This window comes from Condylostylus longicornis, unplaced genomic scaffold, assembly GCF_029603195.1.
Source record: "Condylostylus longicornis isolate FDR11 unplaced genomic scaffold, ASM2960319v2 ptg000048l, whole genome shotgun sequence".
NCBI lineage: Eukaryota > Metazoa > Arthropoda > Insecta > Diptera > Dolichopodidae > Condylostylus > Condylostylus longicornis.
In genome coordinates, this window is record NW_026578017.1 from 13936063 (window position 1) to 13961769 (window position 25707).

The following is a 25707-nucleotide window of genomic DNA, read 5'->3' on the forward strand; positions in this document are numbered from 1 at the left end:
TTTTTTATATTTAAATACATTTTGTGCATATTTCCTTATTTTGTTATTCACCATATAGTAAAAGAAACAAAACAACTCATGTATATTAGTTTGAGTGTCTTCTCATTTAACAACAAAATATCAAGAATTTTCATTGGCATTCAAAAATAGTAGAGTAGCGTGAGATTTAATTAAAATTTTTTTTTTTCAAATTTCTATTTTTGTATTGTATTTAATATGAGAGATAAATGTTGAAGAGAAGACAGAAGACACTCGAAAACTGAAGAAATAAAACAATAGCAAGTATTTCAATTTTTATTTTTTTTTGCTTTTTGGTTGTTTTTTGTTTTTCGCTTATAAAACAAATGAATGTTACATTTCAATTAAGTTTTCAATTAAATTCCTTGAGAAAGGGTGAAATAAGAATATTTTTAAAGAGAAATATTTTTTTTACTTCTTAAACTTTGTAAGTATGGAAGTATGCATGTATGTGTGTATGTTTCTGAGTTAAGATTTTGCTTTATTTCTCGAATTTACTAAAGCCTAATTCACATTCTTAATGTGAAATTTTTTTTGGATATTTGAAATAATTATAAAAATTTAAATGTAATATCTAGTAAGCATGTGGGCATTATTATCGCTCTATATATAACGCATACGAAGTTTTCTCACCATCTTAATGATTACATCATCTACGAATCTCATCAAATATTTTCATTTCCTTTTAAGTGTAGTTGTGTTGTTCCTCATCCACTATTTATAATATCATTTTTAATGTCATTTATAGTTTACTAAAAATATGCTAGTATAGCAATAACACTTCATTTATGGCACTATGTTTTGTAAATATTTCAAATTACACACTCTATTTTAATCATCCAAATGGATTTCTCATTGTTCGATTCTCAATCTTAATTTTTTTTATAATATCACAAATGTATTTTCGACTTTATCATTCATACTCGTATTCTTTTTGATTTGCATTCTTATACACATTTTATGAAAAGGATTATAAGGATTCGTTTGTATGTATGTGTTTATTTTGTTTATTTATTTTGATTTTCATTTTCGTTTTTTGAATTGTTTATTATGCAACTGTTTATATAAAATAGAACAAAATTAAAACAAAAAAATGTATAAATTTAATTTTCTTGTTTTTCTTTCCAATTCTTTTTTTATTTTAAAATTTTTAAATTAAAGTCAAGATCATTTTAAAGACTCTAAAGAAATGAAGAATAAAATAAAAACCAAATGAATTAAATCTTATAAATCTAGACAATGAATCTTATATTTTTAAATTATATTGAAAATATACAAAAAAGTTTCATAATAATTAAAATGAAAGAAAAATAAATAAATATAAAAATAAAAATAATTTCCTGAAGGCCTTACAAAAATTTTACTGTAGAAATCAAATATTATACTCAAAGTGTACAAGAATTTTTCTTGAAAATGAAATTGTAGCATGATAACTTGTAATTTTTATATTGGTTTAAAAATTTTGTATTGCATTTCTTTTGAAATTTTAGATATGCTTAAAAAATACAATTTCGAACATTTGTTCTTAGTTTTAAAACACTACCAATTCAAAATTTCTTATTATTTAATTATATTCAACATTTATTTCAACATTGGATGTTGCTATCATGTTAACATGGGACAGTGCCTAAAATATCATTGAATTCTAGATGAAATTCAAGCTTCAGCTTCACAACAAAATTTTATAAATTCCTTTTTGTGCTTTTACATTTAGTTATAATTAAAGATTATAGTGATACTAAAAAAACAATAATTATATATAATTGACACGAAGAATCGAAAAGCGAATTAAACACTTTCTTATATTGCTTAACATCGTACTCACAGTGCTCACAATGACAGTGCTACACAATGTACCACAATGAACCACTTTTGTCGAAATTCTTTGAAATTATTTATGCCTACCCAATTATAACAATAATTACGTGCTATAGGCATCCTGTGAAAGTATTTCTACTTTTAAAAGCAAAAATATAAATTAAATGATTTGATTTTTATATTAATTTCAAAATAATAATAGCGGACACCTTTTAAATTAGCACAACAATCTATAAAACTTAAATGAAAGTAAATTAATTCGGTATACATTTAATGTATTCCTTTTGCACACGACACCCAAAATCATAAAAATTTTTTAGCCTAGAAATTTCTTTCTAAAATTTGTATGATTCAATAATAATGGTAAATTTCAAATTATATAACTATGATGTGAATTTTAATTTGCCTTACAAATGCAACATGTTGAAAATTGATTAAAAATATATAATTAATGGAATTTTCGTATCCTTTTCAAATATTCATTAAATGCAAATCAAATAAAATTTCAACTACACGTTATATACAAATAAATAAATTCATTTATATGAATTTTAAAATTTAGAATGCTCAACACTATATTAACCACAAACATTCCTGAAATTGCTACTTTAAAATTCAAAAATTTTCAATTTATATTAAACGATGTAAGCAATAATTTTGTTGTGTTTAGTTACCACGATTTCCATTTATACAATGATGGCTTTATAAACCTATTTCTATAAAAGAAAATGTAATAAGGTTATTGAAATGTGAAAATTACATACATAACATTTATTGGCATCCCATATATTATACGTACGTTTTCTTTGATATTCGAGAAATCAAAATAAAATTTGAAAAGCAATAAAATTGCATGGTTTTCGTACAATCGCACTCTCTTAATCGTTTTATTGTTTTATCAATATAATAAAGTGCGTAAATTGTTTATGCTCGAAATAGTGTTGAAGGGAATATTTTTGAGTTAAAATATAATTTAAAACAACAAAATTTAATTTATGAACTGAGCATACCAATAGAGTGTTAAATGAGATTTTTTGTGCTCATTTTGGCAGTACTTGCATGAAGAACAACAATTAGAGTAAATAAATAATAATTACTCTCTTTAATTCCGCAAAGAATTTGACATATTTGAAGGAGTTAAACGTTTTACGTTCAATACAAAGTGGAATAAAAGCACATATGTATATGAATCTTATTCTTCTTTCAACAAAATTTTTATTGTAATTGATAATTAATTCGGACTGAATATCAATGTGGGTACTTATTTATTACAAATAAATAAGTACCCAATACTTATTTATTACAAATTTCAAGCAAGCAAATTTTTTTTGTTGGAAATGAACTGAAAATAAAAGTACTGGGATCTGTTATATGAATTTGTTATTTGACTTGAAGTCGTTTTGAGCTTGTTGTTTGAATTTAATTTCACGTGTGGTAATAGCCCTACAGACCACAGTTAAAAATTATGTTAATTTCATTTAACATTTTTAAATGAACATTATTTAGCTTTTCAAAAATTTCTGGCAATAATTCAAAGTAGCAGAGTTAATGCATTTGGGGATTTTCCCAGAATTAAATCTTTTCTTAATTCTTATGACTATCAATTCATTAATAATAACAAAATACACAAGCTTGAATCCAAGATTAATTGTCATGATCGAAGAATCCATTAAAATAAATTACCATAATAGTTTGCTTAGAATAATTTAAATGTGTGAAATTCATTTTTTAAATTTTTGAAATCCCTTCCACAGAATAATTTTTCCTTTTCATTTATTTGCACAGAAAGGATGTAACAAATTTTCCAAATTATAATTGTAACTCATAAATTTTGAATATTTTCTTATTAATTATATTTTTTATTATTGATTCAATTATTTATTATTTTGTGTATATTTTGAAAAATTTAAGAGAAATTTATAGTAAAATATTGTTAAGAAAAAACTACAGAAAAAGAAAATTTAATTATGTTTCCTTTCTTCTCTATCCCTTTGAATCCTTTCTGTTCAATAACATTCAAAACATGTTCTTCAATTTTTATTTTTCCATATTTCTTCACATTATTTTCATTTTTTTTTTACATTATTTAGAAAGATTTCTTTAATATTATCGTAATTAAATATAAATTTTAAATAATTTCTAAATTTTTATATTCAAAAGAATATTAAATTTTTGTTTTCCGTTTCGAATTTTTCTTTTGTCCTTTTAATATTTTTCATCAATCTCTTTTAATTTTTAACTTGATTTTAAAATCTTTCATTTTCATTTTTTATTTTTTGACTGTCCAATTATATCACTTTAATAACTAAAACGACTTTGGTTTTTTTTTATCTTTTAAATCTTAGTTTAAGAGTCAATATTACTTTAGATATTAAATGTTAAGGAAGTGTGTATGTATGTAATTTAAACCTCTTCTATTTTGACTTACTTGTTTCTGTTTCTTTCATTGGATTTTTACAGGCCGCCAACATCAGGCTCTCTTATTATAGTTTCTCGTGTTTTTTTTTTTATATATTAACTGTTTGATTTTTTGTATTAATTAATTGTCCGTCAGAGCGGCCCTTTAAAAGCTATACTTCTTCATAACTTCGACATTGTGGAACTGGTCCAGACCAATTACCATCAGGTAAACATCTTGGACGTTCTGGTGGACCAGATGAACTATATTCAACAAAACCAGGCCGGCATTGTACCGATAGAAAATCTCCAGGATCATAATGGAATTTTAATGGTGCTATTAAACCGTTTGGTGGATCACCTGGATATGGACACTGTGATTTACCTATATTTTTTTTAAATAAATAAAAGAATTTATAAATTTACATTGTGTGTATGAAAATTTTTTATGAAATAAATTTATAAAAGTTTTGAATTAAAAATATCAATATAACTTTTAATCCTTTTATTTGCCTAATCAAATAAGGTCAGATTACAGGGTATTTTACCTTAATATTGAAATAGGCGTAAATGAAGATCACATATAGAAAGCATGTAAATGCTTAAATTGAACTTAATTCCAATGTATTTTCTATTGATTATTGGTCTTCCTTTTCTTTTTATTAAAAATTTATAATATAGACAAAGTTTAATACGGGAAATATTTAAAAATGACTTTTTTTATACTCTAAACGAGTGAGTGATTTTGAACTGAATTTTTCTCTTAAATAAATGAGGCAATTACCAACAAAAGAAGGAACAAAAATTACATCCTCACAAATTCCCTTATAAAGAGTCAATAGTATCAAAGAGTACTAGATGAAAAGGTGAGTTCTGAAATAAATCAAAATTAGACAAATTTTCGTGGACTTTTCTTCTACAAATGATGTATACCCTGCCCTTCCTGCACATTTTTCCCTTTAAACCCTTTTCAATAAATGCTCTTTCATATTGGCTAACGTATTTACGATTATTATAAGATTTATTTATTTTTTTATCATTGATTTATAAAAAATAATTTAAATTGTCAATTAAATTTCAAGCAGCAACAAAAATTTTATGTCATAACACAAAAAAAAATTAAATGTGTAAAAACAAATATTTTCAAGTCACAGAAAATCCGGCCCAAAACTATTTTAAACCACAATAAATAATAAAACAAAAATATTTTCTTTTCAATTTTCACATCTTTTCAAATATTAAAAAATAAAATGAAAAAAGAAAAATGAACGAAAAAGTCCTTTATTTTGTAACATTACATTTCTTTCTCCCCCTACATTTATTTTTTTTTTAACAATTTTAACAAGTGACTGGTTTTGTCATCAAAAGGATAACAATGAAGAGAATTCGAATCATTCAAAAATGACCAATCATATAAATCAAAAACAACACAAAAAAAAAAAAAAAATAAAAAAAATTCTTCTTTATTTTTCAATTTCAATCAGCATCAATAACAGGCTCGTGACTAAGTCAATATCAAAAAATAAATAATATAAACGAATTTATTTTATTTTAACACAATGAAAATATTTTTTTTTTTTGAAACGTACAATATAATATTATGTACCTATATACTTACAAAATGGTGGTGGATGAGACCAGAACCCAGTTTCTGTACAAACAATACTTGCTTCACCCACTAATAGATGGCCCTCTGTACAACTGAATGTTACTAAAGCACCAACAGCATAACGACGATGACTTGATGAACCACTTGTACCATCAATACGTCCATTAATCGGTATCAAAGGTTGTGGACATTGAATTGCTTCATTTCATAAGAGAATTTTTTTTTTTTAAAAACAAAAAAGGATAATAATCAATAAATTATGTATTTATATGCGAATATGCGTAAATTTGTATAATATGTATGTTATAAATATAAATGTTAATGATATAAAACAACAAAACTTGAATGTGAACAACACAATGTCGGACTGCATTTATGCATTTCTCAAACTAATTTAATATCTGTTGCATTACTCTCCAGATATAATTATCACAAAAATTTTTTAAATTTCAATATCGTTAGAACATGATATTCTTCGACCTAATTAGGTAGGATAAAGTAAAGCCTTCGACCAGGCTCAGTTTCTAAAACTCGCTCATATGTTTTTAATTCATTTTTCTATAAATAAGCAAAAAGAGTTGGGATGCAAAATTTAAAAATATTTGGTAATTGCTACTTTGCAAAGAGTCAAAAACATAAATGAGGTTCGCAATTTTATGCCAGATTTTTCTAAAATAAAAATCTTTGGTTCCTTTTTTCATCATGTTAATGAATCTTTTGTATGAAATATCTGTCAAAACCCTGTACTTTTATGTTAAATATGGAAAAATTAGAATATTTGTCTCAGCCTATTGAAAGAGTGGATCGAATGGCTAAATTAACAAACTAAACTAAGGTATAAGATTTTGTATAATTGATAATCCGAAGAAACAAGAGCTAAACCAATCGCTTAGATAAACCTACATAATTTCTCTAAAAATAATTTCTTTTTGTTTCTGCGAAAATGAAAAATCCATGTCCAATGAAAAATTTAACTATAAAATTCGATATTACCACAATACCTTCATTATTGTAGGAAGTAGGGCAATGAAAAAGCATTAATGTTAACGGAGTGCAAATGAAAACCACTATGAAATAAAATAATTTCAAATTTATTTATTATAATCAAAAACGGCATTGATCATTGTACTTCAATACTAAAGAGGAAAAAACTGACAAAATATCAAAATCAATTTCGAAAAACGTACATATAAATAAATTTTATCTGGTGATTGAAAAATAATTTTTTTTTCCATAACATTTAAAAGAAAATCAGAAAAATAAAATTGATTCATTGAATAAAGATTAGCAGATAATTCGTTAATTATTAGCAACAAGGTTAAAACTATTAAGTAATTTTAATGCCTTTTTATTTTAAATAAACCCTCAAATTACTAAAAATAAATTTTACGTTACAAAAATCAATTTTAAGCAAACTCTTGTTTATAAATAAAACCCCTTCACCGTTTATAATTGACAAAATAAGGCAATATCATTTGAACTAGGCTTACTGATACAAAAATTTAGAGATCTTCACTTTTAATTTCAGGAATATTTTATTAATAGGACAGATTTTCTTATTATTTCAACGTGAAATTTTAAGAACCAATCAGATTAAATTCCAAAAAATAAAATCATTCCTCTCAAATCAAAATATTCCCTTCCGTTTCCCATTGTCATATTTCACCTTTTGATTTATTAAATTTTAAAGAATTTTAAAAAATAAAGTACCCTGTACTCTGTTGGTTAATTAAAGATTTTTTTTATTCGTCCCCTAAAAATATGCAAAAAATTTTAAATTCTATTTTAAATTCGTGACAAATCCCAAGTGATTTTTTTGTATTTCATAGCATTTTCATTATTTTAATTTAAATAAAATTCATAACAATATTTAAAATTAATTCATAATATTCAGAATTACGTACATATTTAAAATATTCAACTAAATTAGTTTCCATATTTAAGAAAGGAATAAATACAAAATATACAAAATAATCAAAATACTGAAAGATTTAATAAATTCAAAAAAGAAATTTACAAAATGAAAAGCTGATAAAAGCTGAAATTTCCTTGACTTGAAATCATTCTTAATTTTTCTGTATTGAGTTCTTCAGTTTTCATTTTTTGACTCTATCAATATTTTCTTTGAATATCTACTCATAAAAACATAATTGTTTCTGTGATTAGAATTTTGACTATGATTTTAATTATTAAAAACAAAGACTAAAACCAGTAATTTTCATTACTAAAAACAAGGATTAGGTCAATAATAATGGCGTTGCAAGAATTGTAGTAAACTTTCTTAAAATTAAAACAAAGACCAAAGGCATTATAAATTTGTCTTCAAATTTCATTATTGTATTTTTGTTAGCTAATAATAAAAATCATGCTTAAATACGAAATATCAATTGTATAACACCAACCGCATTTTAATATTCAAAATTCTATATTAAACCTTCAATAAATTTTAATATTTCTTTGTTCAGTAATGGAACATTTCTGACTTCGTTAAAAAAAACTAAAATTTTTTTTTTTGTACAACCATTTTTGAATATTAAATGAATGAAAACATTAAAATATTGAAAAGTTACCAAGAGACAAATGAATAAACAGATCTAGAATGAAAAACACAAAATTTGAAATTATTTGAAAAATTTGAATTTAAAATATAAAAAAAAGAGAACAAGGAAAAAAATAACAACAATTTTATTCTTTTCTTCGGTTTTTTTTAAATATTTCAAGGACTCCGGAATTAAAAAATTCAAATAAAAAAGAGAACTTTGTCTACATAATAATATCGAAGGGATTTGAAGCACATTTGTTCAAAATTTAAAACAAAAACCACAAATTCAGACTTTTATTTTTCTACTATTTTCTTTTTTTTTTCTGATTTTCTTGTTTTTCTTCTTTTTTGCCAAATTTTCAATCATTGAAATACTCAAATTCATTTTGTTTGAATGAGTATGTGTAATATGGCCACCAATATTTAAAACACATTCTTTTCTGTTTCCTTTTTTTTCTTTAATGAAATTTTGACTTCATATATCACTACAGTTTCGATTTCACTTTTTATAAACTCTGCAATAATAGAATTTTAAATTGACTTTAATATTTTAGTTAGATGTTTGCGTACTTAAATTGAGAATTTGAGTAATATGTTCAATATGGTTCTTTGAAATTATTTTTTATAAAGCAGTGTCAGACTCTCAATAGCTGAATTATGGCAGATTATTGTTATCGCATGGCGATCATAACAGCCTTAAAAGGTAGCTTAAGCAGAACTCACGTAAATATTCAGGAAAACATTTTTAATGGTTTGATTATTCTTTTCTAAGATTGCACTGACCTGAACAACGGTACAATGGTTATTGCACTATTATCCTTTAATGAAAGGGTCTCGGGTTCAAAACCTAGTAAACATTGAACTTACTAGTAGACTTGTCACCTATCTAGTAAACTTAATGACCCGAAACATGAACTGGTTCATGTTCTACGATATTATGCACTAGAATTATGCTTCTCCCGGTAGCGAAATAGGACAAAAATATAAAAGTATAAAATTACATACACTCGTAATTATTGCAAAAAATTTTAATTCATAAAAAAAAGTTCAATTTCCATAAAAATTTTAAATACTCGTAAAATAAATTTTATTATAATTTATGGGTCGCTCTTAGTCTCAAAATTGAAATATCAATGAACAACCCCCAAACCAATAATTTCTCTCTAATAAGTGTAAAACAAAAAGAACCAAGTTCGATTTTCGCCTAATTGGAAAAACCTTAACCAATTTTATATTCTTCCTTGTCGGCCAATCCTGATTATAATTTTTTTTTTCTAGCTTTTATGTTCAATTCCATTTATTGTTTCATTCTCTTTAATATAAAAAAAAATTGATTTCAATTTGCGGAGAAAAAAACAGGAATATAAAAAGAACCAGCGCATTTTTTTTATTCCAGAACTATACAAAAAATCGACATGAAAATTAGAAAGTTTTCCACAATTTTTCTTTGTTTTCTTTCGGGTTTTTTTTTCATTTCTTTTCATTATTATGTTCTCCTGCTGAGGGCCTTTGTTTTTGTTGATTTTGTCAGAAGTCTAGACAACTGAAATGAAAAAAAAGTGAAAAGGATACCAGCAAAAAACAAAAAGTATAAAAGATGCAAAGTTTTACTTCGTTTGCAGATTGTTTTGGTTTCTGAATTTTTTGAATTCTTATTTTTTCCCGTTTCTCTGTATAGATTCTGGGAGATTTTTTTAAGTCAACATTAACTTCATAATGAAAACAAAATGTAAAAGAAAATTAAAATAAAGAGGAAAAAAACGGAAACCGAATTTCATTATGAGCTTTTATGCAGGACTTTTGTTTGTCTTTTCATTTTAACTGTTTATGCATAAAGTAAGAAATCCTTTTTCTTTTTATAATTTTTTTTTTTTCAGTCATGTAAATTTGAAATGCAAAATTTTTCTCATTTAGAACAAAATGCAAGAAAAACCGAAATTTTTGCATAGAAATTCTTAGTATCCTGTATTGATTGTGGCATTCCGCACTTTTTAAAAGAAACTACAAAATTTTTTATTTATTTTAAATTTAAATGTAATACTGGCGCAAGTGACTTAATTAAAACGAATACGAAAAATTTAAATTATTCAAATGCTTTACTAAATATTTATTGTTAGCCGTTTTGCCATTGTTTGTTTCCGGTGATGTTTTAAAATGAAGGTTTTGCTATTTTGAAAATGATTATTCCAATAAATTTCAATTAACAGTAAGTTGTACAATATAAACCTCGTCGACTTATGGAATTTACAATAAGTAACCGCTTAAATATGATATTTGACAAATAAACTTTAATGGATTTGATAATAGAATTTTATTGAACACAAAAATGCCAAGTGCAAGGAAATTTGTTCGCGAAAAATATTTTTTATTAAAAACAAATTTAAGCAGAGCGCAATAGATAGTTTACGTCAAAGCGCATTGTCGTATCCCAATAATCAATCAACAATGAATTTACAAAGTAAAAGGTATAATTATATTTGTAGCAAAGCTTTTTCTTATACTACAAATTCGATCTTATTAACATTAAACTAGAGACACATTATAATTTAGAATGACGCCTTATTTGGATGTGACATTTCATTTGACTTATTAAAAAATGCTTTTGAGTTTTTAAGATTTGACCATAAATATTATTCTTGAAATTGTATAGCAGGTACACGAATCATTGCAATTCAACCACATCCACTTTAAACAGGGTTCTAATATTTACTGTACCACAAACTATTTATAAGAATTCGGTAAACTTAATTCCATTATTTTGAATTAATGTTGTGACAGATAAGCGAATATAAGGAAACGAAAAATCAACTGACAATTCAACACCAAGAAGAATAATATGCGAAAATGTTACATAAAATTATGCAATTGACTGTTAAATTCTTTCAAATTTTATGCACACTAATAAGCTTTTAGTTACTTAGAAAAATGGTAATTTCGCTCTTAGTAGAGTTTCACTTTAAGCCGTCCGAATTCTCTGAATAGTTTGTCGGTAACTTTCGATAACTCAAAACTGAACTCAAATATTAAATTTCATAGCTCCTTAGATATGGCAAAAAATGTTAAATCGACACATGTAGTTCACTCATACCGACAGACTGGCAAACCGAAATCTTGCTAAATATAATTTATTTACGCTTCTTCGCCATGGAGAAGCCTGTTTCTATCAAAAACTCAATATTCAAAATTTCATGTGCAATGGGATACAATGCAATTTTAACAAGAGCTAAGGATAAAATACTTTATTTTGGTCTGAAATTAATTTAATTCCCCGCCCAAAAATTTATTGATCTTTAAATCGGAAAAAAAATCCATAAACTCTTTACACCAACAATTTTATTACATACACAAATGATATTAATTTCTCTAAAAATCTTCTAAATTTTTAAAATTTAATCCTTTTTTGCATCCAAACTTTTAGAACACCTAAACTATTAATACGTATACATATAATTATTATTCAAATACATAGAAGAAAAAAAGAGATCCTGAAGAGCAAGTAAATTGAAATTCATACAAGCTAAACTTTTACTTTAACTTCATTTAAACACCTGTATATAATAAGTTATTTTATAAATAGTTTTAAAGAATATGATAAGGATATTCAAAGTTTTTTTCTAAAAACAAAACAAAAAAATTTTCAAGGATTTTTTTTTATTATTCTCTGACTACATTTTCGAAGATTATTTTAAAAGTAAATTTTGTCTCAGGGAAAAAGAGAGAAGAAAACTTGTTATTTTGCTTGTAATTTACAATTTTACATTTTTCACATTATTTTCATCCTTTCATCACATCAGATTGGTCATAATTTGTACTTAAGAAAATAATTATTAAAATCTGATTCCAGTACTTAAGTTAAATTTTGTTGGGATCTTTATGTAAATTAGGTTTGTTGTTCTTATTTTTAAGCCAAAAGGTAAATAGATTTAAAATTCCCCCATAGTTAAGTTTCTATAAAAATCTAGATTTGTTCTAATACTTAGCCAAATTTAATTTTACATAAGAAAACAAATTATAGTGTGATTAGAATTATTAATATAGAAGATATTTATGGGATTAGCGTGTTAAGTCTCTAGGTTTTAGTTGTACTCAAATTCAAAGTGATGTTAAACTAACTATCCTGATATTCTGAATTCGATAGACACTTAATTTTCTATTTTCCGACAATAACAATTTTTCTTCTTTGACCCAATCTACATACAAGCATTCTCTCATGTTCCTTAAAATCAAATTAATTCCTTTTTAGCTTTCTAGTTTACTTTTAAATCCATATTATAAAGAAAATATTGCCTAAAGGAATGACAACTTCATTATCAAATCCAAATCAAAAGCATTAAAAATAAATAATAAAAATAATTCAAATAAATTGAAGAGAAAAAAAATTTTTTTTATTGTTGTTGCAAATCCTGTAGAAAAATGTATTTGATTACAGGATTATTTGAGAAAAAAAGTTAGAAATTTCAATTCGGTTACTTTAAGTATTAAAAAGATGGAAAATAGAAAATTAAATTTTCAAAATGAAATTTAAGAGGTAGTTTGTGTATGTGAGGGTGGACAAAATTTTTCAAATTGATTACGAATTCTCTATGTCCATTTGGTATTTTCTTTCATGCAATCACATACAATGAACAAATTTTATTTTATATAAAAAAAAAATTAAAGTTTCAGAAAAGTTTCTGAACAACAATAAAAACTTTCCTTCTTTCTGGAAAGAAATTGAGATATTTAAACTTTTTTTTTTGAACAAATTTTTCTTTTCCCTGTTTTCATTATTGTTATTATTATGGGAAAAAAACAAAATGGAATAATAAAATAAAAAATATTTACCTCTACATCTTGGTACTGGACCGCTCCATATACCAGATGGTTCACATTCTAAACCAGGTGGACCACTTAATTTAAATCCCCATTGACATTTGAAAACTGCCCGGCCCCATGCTGATGTATTTAATTCAGTTAAACTTAAATGCGGATCTTCTAAATATAATGGTGGACATTGTACTGATTGACATGTTGGTGGCGGTGATGACCAATTTCCTGATGCAAGACATGTTGAATTAACAGTTCCTTCAATTCTAAAACCAAGTGGACATCTATATAATGCACGCTGACCCAATTTATTCCCTTCTAAACGTAAATTTAATGGTGGAACTGGTTCTGGTAATGGTGGACATTGTGATGTTGTTACAACAATTGGTATACTATTTGTTAATCCACGCGGTGATGCACATGTAAATGTACCAGAATCTTGATTTTGTATATCCTTAATTGTTAAACGATATTTTGTGCCTTTCTCTTCTGGCACTGTTGACCATCCTATAAGCAGTAAAGCGAAAATTAGATTATTTTTTTTATAATTTCATTTTCTCTTTTAAGAATATTATGAATAGGAATTTTTTTTTTTTTAAATTCAGGACGATGAACTCTTATATATTGTTACTTTTATGTAAATTAAATGAACATGTAAGAATAAAAGGATTTTAATTAAAATGAATATGTTTATGCCAATATGGTTAATGTTGAATAGAAAAAACAACGATAATTAGAATTGGATTATTACATATTCTCTGATGACTGCAGAAATAAATAGAGCATCAATAAATGGAAGATGGAATGGTAGAAAAACTTTAATTAAAATTGCCCTATTTTCATTCATATACTTATAGTAATACTAAGCACAATAATCATATATGAATAGAACAAATCTTAATTCATGATATCAAATGCATTCAATAACAAAAATTGTGCTATATGAAAATTTAACCAATAAACCGTCATCAAAAATGCTTATTGAATTATAGAAGGAGTATTGTCCTTTTGGCCTATATAATTTTTCTCAAATTGGATATATTGTATTCATAAATTTTGAAAATTAAAAAAAATTATTAAACTTACCAAAATTATATTGTTTAAACCATCCAGTCCATGTCCATTCTGGAGTACCACGTCTTCTTGGATACATACAATCTAAATGTATTGTACTACCGGGTAAAACAGCTAAAACACCAGATGGCTCAAATGCACCAGATCCTGTACCAATTTTTATTCTTATCGATGGTGGACTATCATCTGAGAAATTTGTTAATAATGTTGTGGGTACACATGATGGCATCCTTGGTGCCCATAATCCATTTGAGCATAATACACGTGATTCACCAAGTAATTTATATAAACCTAAATCTTTACAACGTGCTTGTAATGAATGACCATGTGGTAGATCCCAGCCAACGTTCTACATATACATATATATACATATATAGATGTATATATATATACGAGTATATATACATATTATGCATAAAAAAGAAGAAAAAAGAGAGAAAACAAACCAAAACGGATATCGAAAACGGAAAACTTGTTTTTTTTTTTAGGATATAAAAAATTTTTAAAGAAAATGGAATTTATGAGAGAAACAAGAACAAAAACACAATAAAATGAAAAAAAAAATTAATAATAAAAAAAAATTTTTTTGTTTTCTTGTTGAAGAATGAAAATGGAAGTGCATGTTATTTTTTCTTACTGACTTGTTTTTTTTTTTTTTTCAAAATTTGTCTTTTTTAAAAACTATATGAAATACAAAAATTTAATAAAAGAAAAAAAAGTCAAACCTAAATATTATTTAAAAAGTAAGAAAGAGAGAAAAAATGAAAAAATTGTTTTACTTTCGAACTGAAAAAAACAAAAGTTCCAACTCTACATAAACAATAAATTTTCACTTAACGAACGTAACTGGTTATAAAAAATATGAGAGAGAGAGAGAAAATGAAACGGAATATTTATGATGATGATAAGTAAAATAAAAAAGATATATAATAAGTGTCAGAGAAAGAGAATAATGGGAGATAAAATAGAATGACAGTAAGATCTCGTGAAAAATGCGATGGATTTATGATTCATTTCGTACACTCACATACACACAGAGAAGATCATAAAAGAGTTTTCGTTGAATATTTGACATGATGAAAATTATTAGTAATTTTATTTAATTGCTTGTATTCGTTAACAAAATTTGTATTGTATTACCGATTCGTTTATTTCATATTAAAATGAAATAGAGATCTAATTTCTTTTCAAAAACATTATCCATGTATAACAGTTTCCATATATTATACTATTTGGAATTCAGGAAACAAATTTGGAATTCAGCCTATTTTAAAAACATTGTAAAATCGCACTTTGCTTACAAAACAAATAGCGCAGAACCGATAAATTTTGTATAGAAAAATTATCGTTACAGACTTATCACTTTAATTTGTCATATAATTTCACTTGATATTGTAGTCCTTTCCGTATAATCTACAAATTCTAGTTTTGTTCAATTCCTAAGCTATAGTGATTTAAATCGACAAGTTGTTTAATTAAAATTTCTACTTCAATTTTCATTCCAACATTTTTATTTCAAAACATTCAAGCATTTGCAACAAGGTTCCCTCCTAAACGATAATAATTACCTACAACTTGCTTATAATAGACTGAATATATAGATTTTGGAATGTTTCTTGAAATATTTCAAAATTTAAGACAAATACAAGGTAGTGGAAGACTGTTATGTTTGCTAAATGAAAATATTTTAAATTTAATTGAAAATTTTAAATGAAAATCATTGAAAAAATAATCAGTTTTAATTTAAATACGAAATTAATTTTAATTAAAATATTCTTGGGAACACACTTGCCGTAATTTCCTCATGTATAGTTATTAAATGAATAATATCAAAATTTAAATTTAAAATATAGATCGTTTAAGCTTCCAATATATTTTTCATTTTCAATTAAAGGAAATTTTCTGAGAATGCGTTCATTAATTTATTTTAATGGGATTTCCAACTTTATATAGCAATTTAAGTGCAATTTCATAATATGCTAACGATATTTTACTGTGTAAATATACAAAATAATAATATCATGGGAATCAAGTGATTTTCATACTATTTTTTTTTACGAATACAATGATAGCAGAATTTTTTTTTGTGAAGGATCAAGGATGTTTCTTTTATATACAATTCTTATTTTACAGCTTTTATATGAATTTTTCTGTTTTAAATAAAATTAATTTTCTTGTGCTCAGATCAAATGAGATGCTAGTGTTATGATGAAGATGATATGCTTTAAATCAGTAAATATAGTATTTTTAAAACGGAAAATGGAAAATGGAAAAAAAAGGATAAAGGACACTAGAGTTTCGTTTCATTCATTTTAAAATTATTAATTTTTTCTTTCTTTTTTTTTTTTGTGGTTGGTTAGTTGGTTGGCTTGGTTGGTCTGTGTTATGTGGATTTTTATTTATACAATATTGTACATATATTTTTCTATTGATATAATGTTATAACATGTATGTATGTATGTATGTATTAATGTTAAAAAATTGTTCAAGGCTATTCCCACAGGCCTGCTGTGCGATAATAAATAAAATATAAAAAGGAAAAATAGCATAATCAGAAAGAAAAAAGAAAAAATACGTAAAATAAAACAAAAATTAAAATAAAGAAAAAGAAAAACAAAAAATGGGAATGGAATTAGCGAAAAGCTTTTTAATGTCAAAATGCAGAATGAACGAAAATGAGGATTAAATGAAAAAGCATCAGGTTTAAATTCTACTGTTGTCTTATATACTTCATCACCACGAATTTTATCATCAATTCCATTACCCCTTGACTTAGTGCTCATTGTATTTTCTAATACTTTTTTAAGTCACTATGGAGTTGAGTTACTGTGAAAATATAAAAAGAACGAAAAATTGTTCGAAGTTCTCTATGTTCATCCCAGATGGAAGATTTTTATTTTTTTTTTGATTTTCCGTTTCTTTTTTTTACGTCAGAATATTTAAAGAATTTAATTTAAAATTTTTGTAAGAAAAATGGAAGGAAAATTTTGTTTTTGCTGTTAAATAATTTTGGACACAGTAAACGACAGGGACTTTGGGTTTCCAACTTTTAATTTATAGATTAATTAATATTCACTGTCAATATTAGGTTAAAATACACAGTGGATTTAAAATTCTTCAATAGTAATTTTTTTTAGAATAGCTTACTTTCTTTAATTTTAATAGTCAATTAAAAAAAAAATATATTTACTAAACATTTTAGAACTAGTTACTTTCACTCCTAGAACTCTTACTGTTACTCTCATAATTAATCAAATGGCTTTAAACTATTTAAAAATTAGTATTGCATTCAGTGTAAAAGACTTTCATATATTGAATATCGCGCATGTTGTACTGAACCGTAACGATTAATATGTATACAAGTTCAAATTGTAATTTGTGAATTTCAAGGAAATAGTGTCCGTGATTTGAAAATTACAGTAATACCGTATTGCTAAACAATTTAATAATTGCAACTAATAAGCAAAATTCGGTATTAATATTAAGATATTAAGCATTAAAATAATTTTGAAGTTAGTGTTGATATACATAAGAGGAACTGAATACCAAACGCTATTAGTATAAGAAGGCCTTTACAACTCTTTAGAAGTTGTAAAATAAAAATTAACTTTTATTCCACATAGTGTTAAAGTTTGAATTAATAATTTCTTCTATTTGAATTAATCATATATAAAAGAATTTTTCCTATTTTCTAGTTATTCTAAAAATTTCAAAAATATTCAAATAGTATTTAAAAAAAAAAAAAACAAATATTCACGAACAAAGCCCCGTTCCTTCACATTCTCTTTAGCGTAATATAAATTTTTCAAAAGAAAAGATTCTCTTCATTGCGTCGGATACAAATCTTTTTAACACTAAAGAGATATTAGAAAATAAATGGAAAAAAGAAAGGCAATGAATATGAGCAGTACAATATAAAACAAAAACAAAATATGTAACATTGCCGCCCGATTCTGAATTGGGATCTGTACTTAATGTGAATTACTGTCACGGGAACAGTTTTAGGTATTTAACTTGTCAAAATACAAAAAAGAAAAGTACAAAATCAGAGAAAAAAAATTTCGAAATTGTTTTTTTTTTTTTCTTTCATATTCATCTGTCGACTTGTCTGTACCCTCTTGCTACATACATATTTTTCCTCCTTTATTTATTTATTTTGATGTTTTCCTATTCACTTTTGGGCAATAATTTTTCTTCGTGATTTCTTTTCAACGTATTCATTACTTGTTTCGTGGAAAAACAAGTTACATGAGAATAAAAAAAAATGGAAAATTAAATATAGACTTTGATTACTGTAAAAGAAAAAAAAAACAATTTTTACGCCATCAAGTTTTCATGTAGGTATGTGCCTATGTACCTATTTCATAAAATTATTTAGATTTCATGAAATACTTAAGCAAAGTGTAAAATGTAACGCTTACGATAAAATGAAAGCAATGGGAATTCATTTAAGCAAAAAAAAATATTAATTTTTCCCTTCTATTTGGAACTTTTCATATGAAACGTACGTATTTCATAGATGATTGCACCTTGCTACTTACACATTGTAGATATATAAGTGTATAAATACAATGTGTGTGTGTTAAACATTGAAAAGAATTGTAAGGCTTTTAATTAGTTTTAAATAAGCCATAATCAATCTCGTGGAGATTTAAAAACTTTCAAAATTTTTTGAATTTTTTGAAATTATCGCAAAAGATCTTAATTATTTTATTTTTGGAAACAAAATTATTTTGAATAAATTTTAAAATAAAAATTTCCAGAAAGAAAAGACATCGCCACTTTTGAATTAATAAAATTGTACTTGAATATCATTGAACTCATTCACTTAGTTTTATAAGAGTTTTAAATATATTTAAGTATTTGAAAGAAGAGCTAAGCGGAATGAATTCCAATGTATTCCAATTTATTGTGATCTATTACCTTATACTCTTTAACAAATCATCAAAAAATTTACCGACAAATCTGCTATTTTGGAAAAAAATTTTTAGTGCTAACGCTTTCATTTACTGTAAATTTAAAATTATTAATATTCTCGAGAGTTCATGGAGAATTTCTTTTATAAAAAGTATATCGTTCTCTTCCATTATAATTTTAATTGTTCTGCCAGGATATATAAAAATTGCTATGCCGACAAACGACCTTCGTCAACGAAATAGCAATAATAACAATATAAATAAAACAAACACAGAAATTTTCCACCAAATTTAATGGATCCTTGTTGGAAGGAATGAAATTAAAATATAAGTTGAAAAAGAAAAAATCACAAAAAAAAAACAAGAAACAAAAAAGAACTCTTTATTTTCACTTTCCTTCACATTTTTTTTTCTTTTTGTTCTTGTTTTCTTCCTTCCTACCATTGTTTAGTCCTCATTGTTTTATATATATATATATTTTTTATTCTGTATCATTTATCCTGACAGGACTTCTCGTGTTTTACTACTTATGACTTTGATAAAAAAAAAAAGAAAATATGAAAAATAAAAAATCCTTTATTTTTTTCTCCTTCTATATAGTTGTCCTTTATGCTTTTAAGAGCATAAAGTTTAATGATTTTTGCTGTTATTTTTATAATTCATAATATTTTTTTGTTAAATCCCCGATATAAGAGATGTAAAACATTAAAGAAAATTAAATATTTTAAAAATTTTCGATAAGTCAAGAGGTGTAATGCAATTGAAAAAAAAATATCAAAAAATATCCAAGCTTTGTTTAAAAACTTATAAACTAAATTTTCATCTTTTAAAGGAGAAAATTGTTAATATCTAATTGTCTGTTCTAAATTGTTAACCATACAAAGCTCTACATTCTCTGCTTTCGAGAATTCCAAGGAAAATTCAAATATTATATCGTCTTCGCTTTAATGTATTAGGAACTCGACACCTATATTTTTTAGTTGGAATTATTGTTCACAGCAATAATTAATATATGTATCTATATAGATATTATAATATAGTTTATGTATGTATGTAATTTAATGTAAATGTACAAGCGAATATGATATTTCGCTAACAATAACATTTAAATTAAAATCTCAATTAAATTTAAGATTTCTCTTTCAAATTTGTATCTCTATATTAATGTTAAATTTCTCAAAAAGAATTGATATTTTTTTGAGCATATGAAATGAGCATTCAAACGGGAAAATTAATGTTATTCGTAATGTTATTATATACTATTACTTTCGCTTCTCTCTCTCCATGTTGGTGATGGGTTCAAAAAAGAATAAATTTCTTCATATACATGTTTATGAGTTAAAATTCATAAAAAAAAAAACAAAAATGTTTTGAGAGGGCGAGAAAGAGACAAATGAGCTCTATAATACTCTAGCGTAAAGCAAGATGAGTTGAATTAAATATTAGACTACAGAAGCAAAACAGTAAGATATTAAATGTAGGTGAAACAGTTCTTTTCTATATATAAAAATGTCTACTAATGTAGGGCAACAAAATAAAAAGGCAAAAAAAAAAAATAAAAATTATAATAGAAATAAGGGAACAAAAGAAAGAAAAAAACAAAAAAAAAATAAGAGCAAACAAATGCTGCTTTAAACTGAAAAAAAAATAATACAAATAAGCTTTTTTCTCGTTCTTTTTATTTTTCTCTCTTAACTCTCCCATATACAACAGCACGATTTTTTTTTTCTTAACGGTAGAATTAGCTTAGAGATTTAATATTAAATATTTTAACGATTTTATTATATTCTTTATTATAATGGTGGTATACTCGCTTATTCACTGTTTTATTATTAAATATTGAATTTTGTTTTTATACAAAGGTGGGTTTAAAAATTTTTTTTTACAAAAAGGAAAAACTTTCTTGTTTCCACTAATTAAATATTTAAATATCCCGGATAATATTTATAAATTCAACATAAAACAGAAAAGAAAAAAAAGTAAAAAGAATTTAAAAAAAAAGGAAAGTTTATTTTTTCCTTTCATAAATATTTAAAAAATATTTATGAATTATTACCTAATTAAATGTTAAAGGGGTTTTTAATATTTAAAATATTTTAATGGTAATTCAAAAATAAGTTAAAAGTTCTTGAAAGATAATGAAATATTAAGTGAACGCTACACGTTAGCGTAACATTTAGAAGGAATTGTAAGAAATCGACGAAAAATTAAAATTTGTCAAATACCGTACAAATAAGCCACAGCAGTAGCCACACGAAATCTTTCTCAAAACTCTTAATTATGATATTGTGGCTTAATAAAGACCGTTAATGAGATAGTAGCTATGCAGCAAGAATGTAGTCAAGATTTATTAACGAGTTTCACTATAATTTTTAAATTACAACTATTTTAATAGAACAAAATCTGATATTTTCGTGTAACTGCTGTCTTTAGTTGATGAAAACTCACTACTATACAATAACAGTTTTTAAAACTTCAATGCAACCTTCGTACATAAAATCTGAAGTCTAATAAGAACGTAATATGATAATTTGTGAACAAATTATTATGAGCTTGAAAGCATTTTAACTTTAATGATAAAAAATTACTGCAAATAACGACATAAGCGGTGATTTACGATTTAAAGTTTTCGTTTTTTTTTTGTATTGCGGCACTGTCATAAAAGTTAAATGATATAAGATTTCATTAATTTTTTTTCTTCTTCTCCAAGAAAGAAAAATAGAAGAGAGAAAAAGAGCAACAAAAATTTTAAATTCAAAAAAAAAAAAATAGAGAAAAGAAATAAAAACAACAAAAAACTGACAAGAATAAATTGAGGTTTTAAACGTTTTCATTTAATGGATGTCTTGTTGCATTAGCGATGCAAAAATTTTCTCACTAATAAAATTTACATAATGGACTGCTTTCTACTAAAAAAAAGCTTACTATAAAAGCTTAATAATATTTGTTGCGCTATTTTGTTTTCTGATCTTAATTGGTAGCGATTTTTTTTTTTTTTTGATATTATGATTTTAAAACGAATATTTTAAACGCTAAAAAAAAAACTAAAATTTGAAATTTATGAAAAAAATTAAATTTTAATAGAGCAAAAGTAAAATGGTAAATAAATTTTTAAAATTGAATTTTGATTAATCGAAAAGAATGTTTGAGCTTCTCTATGTCCTTTTTTTATATGTGTATAATATTATTTTCTATTTATACGTACGACATGAATTTGATTATATTCCAAATATTTTTATATTCCAAAATTATAATTTGTTATTACGAAAATAACAACACTATAGCTGCACAATCAAAATAATTTTAAATAATATTTAAAAGAAATTCATTACATGAAATATAGTCCAAAGTAATATTCGATGCGCCGTATTTTATGCAATATTTATTAAAAGGAAAATTTTTTTTTTATAAATTTTATTAATATTAGCTAGCTATAAAACAATTGAAAAAATTTATTACATTTGTTATTAAGCAAGATTGATCCGTTTCTGAACAGAAAATTCTAATTAAATTATTATACGGAACATAATAATCTTATATTTTTTCTTTAAAGAGATTTGAAGGGTAAGTACCCACATTTTAATTATTTATATTTTATTACTTTAATTATTGTTATTTATTCAAGTATGTTTTTAATATTTACAATGTCATTTTATATTGGCAAAATCAATATTAATAGATTTTAAATTAAATACTAAAAAGTAATTAATTCTTGAAGTGAATTCTAATACCCACAACATCAAACATTTTGTGATAATTAATTTCAATTGCTTGTTTCCAAGAAATATTTTACAGCTGTGGTAATTTAATTAATTCCTGTTTACACATTTTCAATTCGATTCGATTCTAATTCGATTCGAAAATCGCAAATCTATTCTATTTAAACCAAACAAATGCAATTTAATCTAATAGACTGACATTTTCTATATTACTGAAAGTTTTACTAGAATTTTAAGAGGCATTTAAGGCATTAAGGCGAGAAAACAGCTTCACTGAATCAGGAATATAATCATTATCATGAATACAATTTTTACTATAGATAAAAAAAAAAGGAAATAGAAAAATGCTCTTATGATAAATATTTAAAAGAAAATTAAAATAAAGGAAAGCTAACAAATTTCAATAAGAATCAAAAAAACCAAATTTACAAAAAAAAAAAAAAAAAAAACTTTACAATAATTTTGCAAAGAGTATAAACAAATTTTCATAAATTTTTTCTAGACAGGATGAATTTCAAATTTCAATTTTTTTTTTTTTTTTTTTTTTTTTTTGGTCAAAATTAACAATAATAATAGCTCACAATTGGCATAACGTTGGCCTGTATTTTTTTTCTCGTGAATTTTCTCTTGTATGGAACCCATAGTGTGTATAGGGAAACAATATAGAATTAAAAGTTTTTTTTTGGTAGAAATCATAAAAAAAAAATATTTTAAAAAATATTAAAATTTTTTTTTGTTTTTTTTTTTTTTTGCAAAACAAAAATTATAGTAAAGTATAATTATACATACATTATTTTATTTTAATATATTTTGTTTTTTTTTTTTATAATAAAATATTGAAATATTTAAAAAAAGAAAATATTTTTGTATTTTTTTGTATATATATATAAATCATTAAAAATCAAATATATATTTACATATATATGTACATATAAATGTGAATATTATATAATTCATATAATAATTAAATTAATTAAAAAAATTTTTAATTTTTTTTTTTTTTCGTTTCATTTTCAAAAAAAAAAAAGAGAAAACATAAAAATAGAAAAAAAATAAGAAGAAAAATTTTACAATTTATCCTTACCACTGATATATTTCTGTAACTGAGTAGTAGATGCGGTGGTATACGATTAACATGACAACTCTTATACAATGGTTGAAATCGGATATTTCCGTGTTCATCTAGAGCGAAAATAGAAGAAAATATATTAAAAAAGAATGCGAAAAAAGAGTATATAAAAAGAAATTAAACTGACAAGGCACAAAAAAAGAAAAAAAAATTTTTTTTTTATACAACTCTTTTTAATTGATATTTTGTCCTTGGTATAACTATTATAAAAAAAAAAAAGAATTAAAAAACAAAAAATACAATAATGTTACGAGAAAAGTAAATTATGAGATTAATTAGTAAAATAATTACTCCTATTATATAATGACATAATTGCCGTATGAAATGTGAATTATTAAAAAATATGGAGGAATTTTTTTTTTTTTTTCATAATTTTTATGTCACTGCTGTAAAATGTGTAGTCGAATTAAATGAAGGTTTATTACAATGAAATAAATTTATTTTTTTGGCAAATATTTGCAATTATTTTTTTTTTTTTGCATAAAATGAATAGAGCAATTTGCCATACATTTATTTACCTATATAATGAAAAATAATCATTAATTTTTACACTTACACTTGATTTACGAATTCATCGCCTTAATATTATACGAGTATATAATATGAATAAATATATGTATTAAAACTTTTATTCTTAAAATTATATAATACAATTTAATATGCTTGTATTTAAAACGTAGCAGAATAATAAATGGTTCTTTTTTTTTTAAAATTTAATGTAGTTTATAAATAAATTCTGATTTTTGTAATGAATATTTCTGATATAATATTTTTTTTGTTTTGAGATTTTGAGTGAAATATGATTAAATGGAATCGTAAATGCATATAATATATGATATCAAGTGTAATGGAGGCGCTTTTATTTAATTAATTATTAATAAATGAGATTCCATATAATTTATTAATTTCTTTTATTATATTTATATAATAATTTATAAAATAATTACTTACATATTACAGCCATTGAAATTTATTTTATTTTATATATTTTTTTTTTTTTTTGAAAAACGAATATTAAAATTAATAAGCTAAAAAAATGTACTAATAAACTTAATCATAAAATATTTCTAAAATGTAAGTATATAATTATAAACCTATATCATAAATAATTATATATAATAGAAGAAAATTTGAAAATAATTTAATTTTTATTATACATATATGATTTGAATTGCTTTAAAGCTGCCCTTGAGTCAAGATATATATTGTAAATATTTAAATATATATAAAATAAAAATATAAAGTTTACATGGACTATAAAGCAAATATTATTAATTCAGATGATCTCGTATAACTTTAAAATATTTAATGAAATTTAATAAAATTATATTTAATTTCAATTAAATATTATTTTTAAAAGAATTTAAAGTCAAAAATAAAACAAAATTTATAATTAATTAAAAGCATAAAAATTTAAAATGGAAAATCATTAAAAAAATTATTTTTTTTCCTTGTACATATATAAAAATTATGATTTATGTAAGTTAATTGGAATTAATTAGAGCATAATTTTTGCATTTTCAATGCATTAATGCATTAAAATAAATAAATTATTGAAATAATTTTATAAAATAAATTACAGATTATTAAAAATTTAAAAAAAAAAATTATTGAAAATATTAATAAAAAAGAAAAAAGAAATTCTGAAACTTGAACTTTCAGAAAAATATGAAATTTTT

The 25707-nt window shown here is 23.9% G+C and overlaps 1 protein-coding gene across 6 annotated transcripts in view; it reads right to left on the reverse strand.

Moving 5' to 3' along the window:
* Nucleotides 1–292: 292 nt before the first annotated feature.
* The window catches only part of LOC129611217 (locomotion-related protein Hikaru genki), a 91899-nt gene continuing 66484 nt past the window's right edge, over nucleotides 293–25707 (reverse strand). For 4 of the 6 annotated variants that reach the window (XM_055524222.1, XM_055524220.1, XM_055524221.1 and 1 more), the window contains 6 exons: nucleotides 23982–24081; nucleotides 23481–23535; nucleotides 14277–14613; nucleotides 13209–13697; nucleotides 5852–6040; nucleotides 293–4618 (listed from right to left, as the gene is read on the reverse strand). In XM_055524222.1, the coding sequence (XP_055380197.1) occupies nucleotides 4407–4618; nucleotides 5852–6040; nucleotides 13209–13697; nucleotides 14277–14613; nucleotides 23481–23535; nucleotides 23982–24081 (1382 nt within the window). In that variant the 3' untranslated portion in view covers nucleotides 293–4406. The remainder of the gene's footprint in view (nucleotides 4619–5851; nucleotides 6041–13208; nucleotides 13698–14276; nucleotides 14614–23480; nucleotides 23536–23981; nucleotides 24082–25707) is intronic. The other 2 variants (XM_055524223.1, XM_055524226.1) reach the window with 2 other exon arrangements.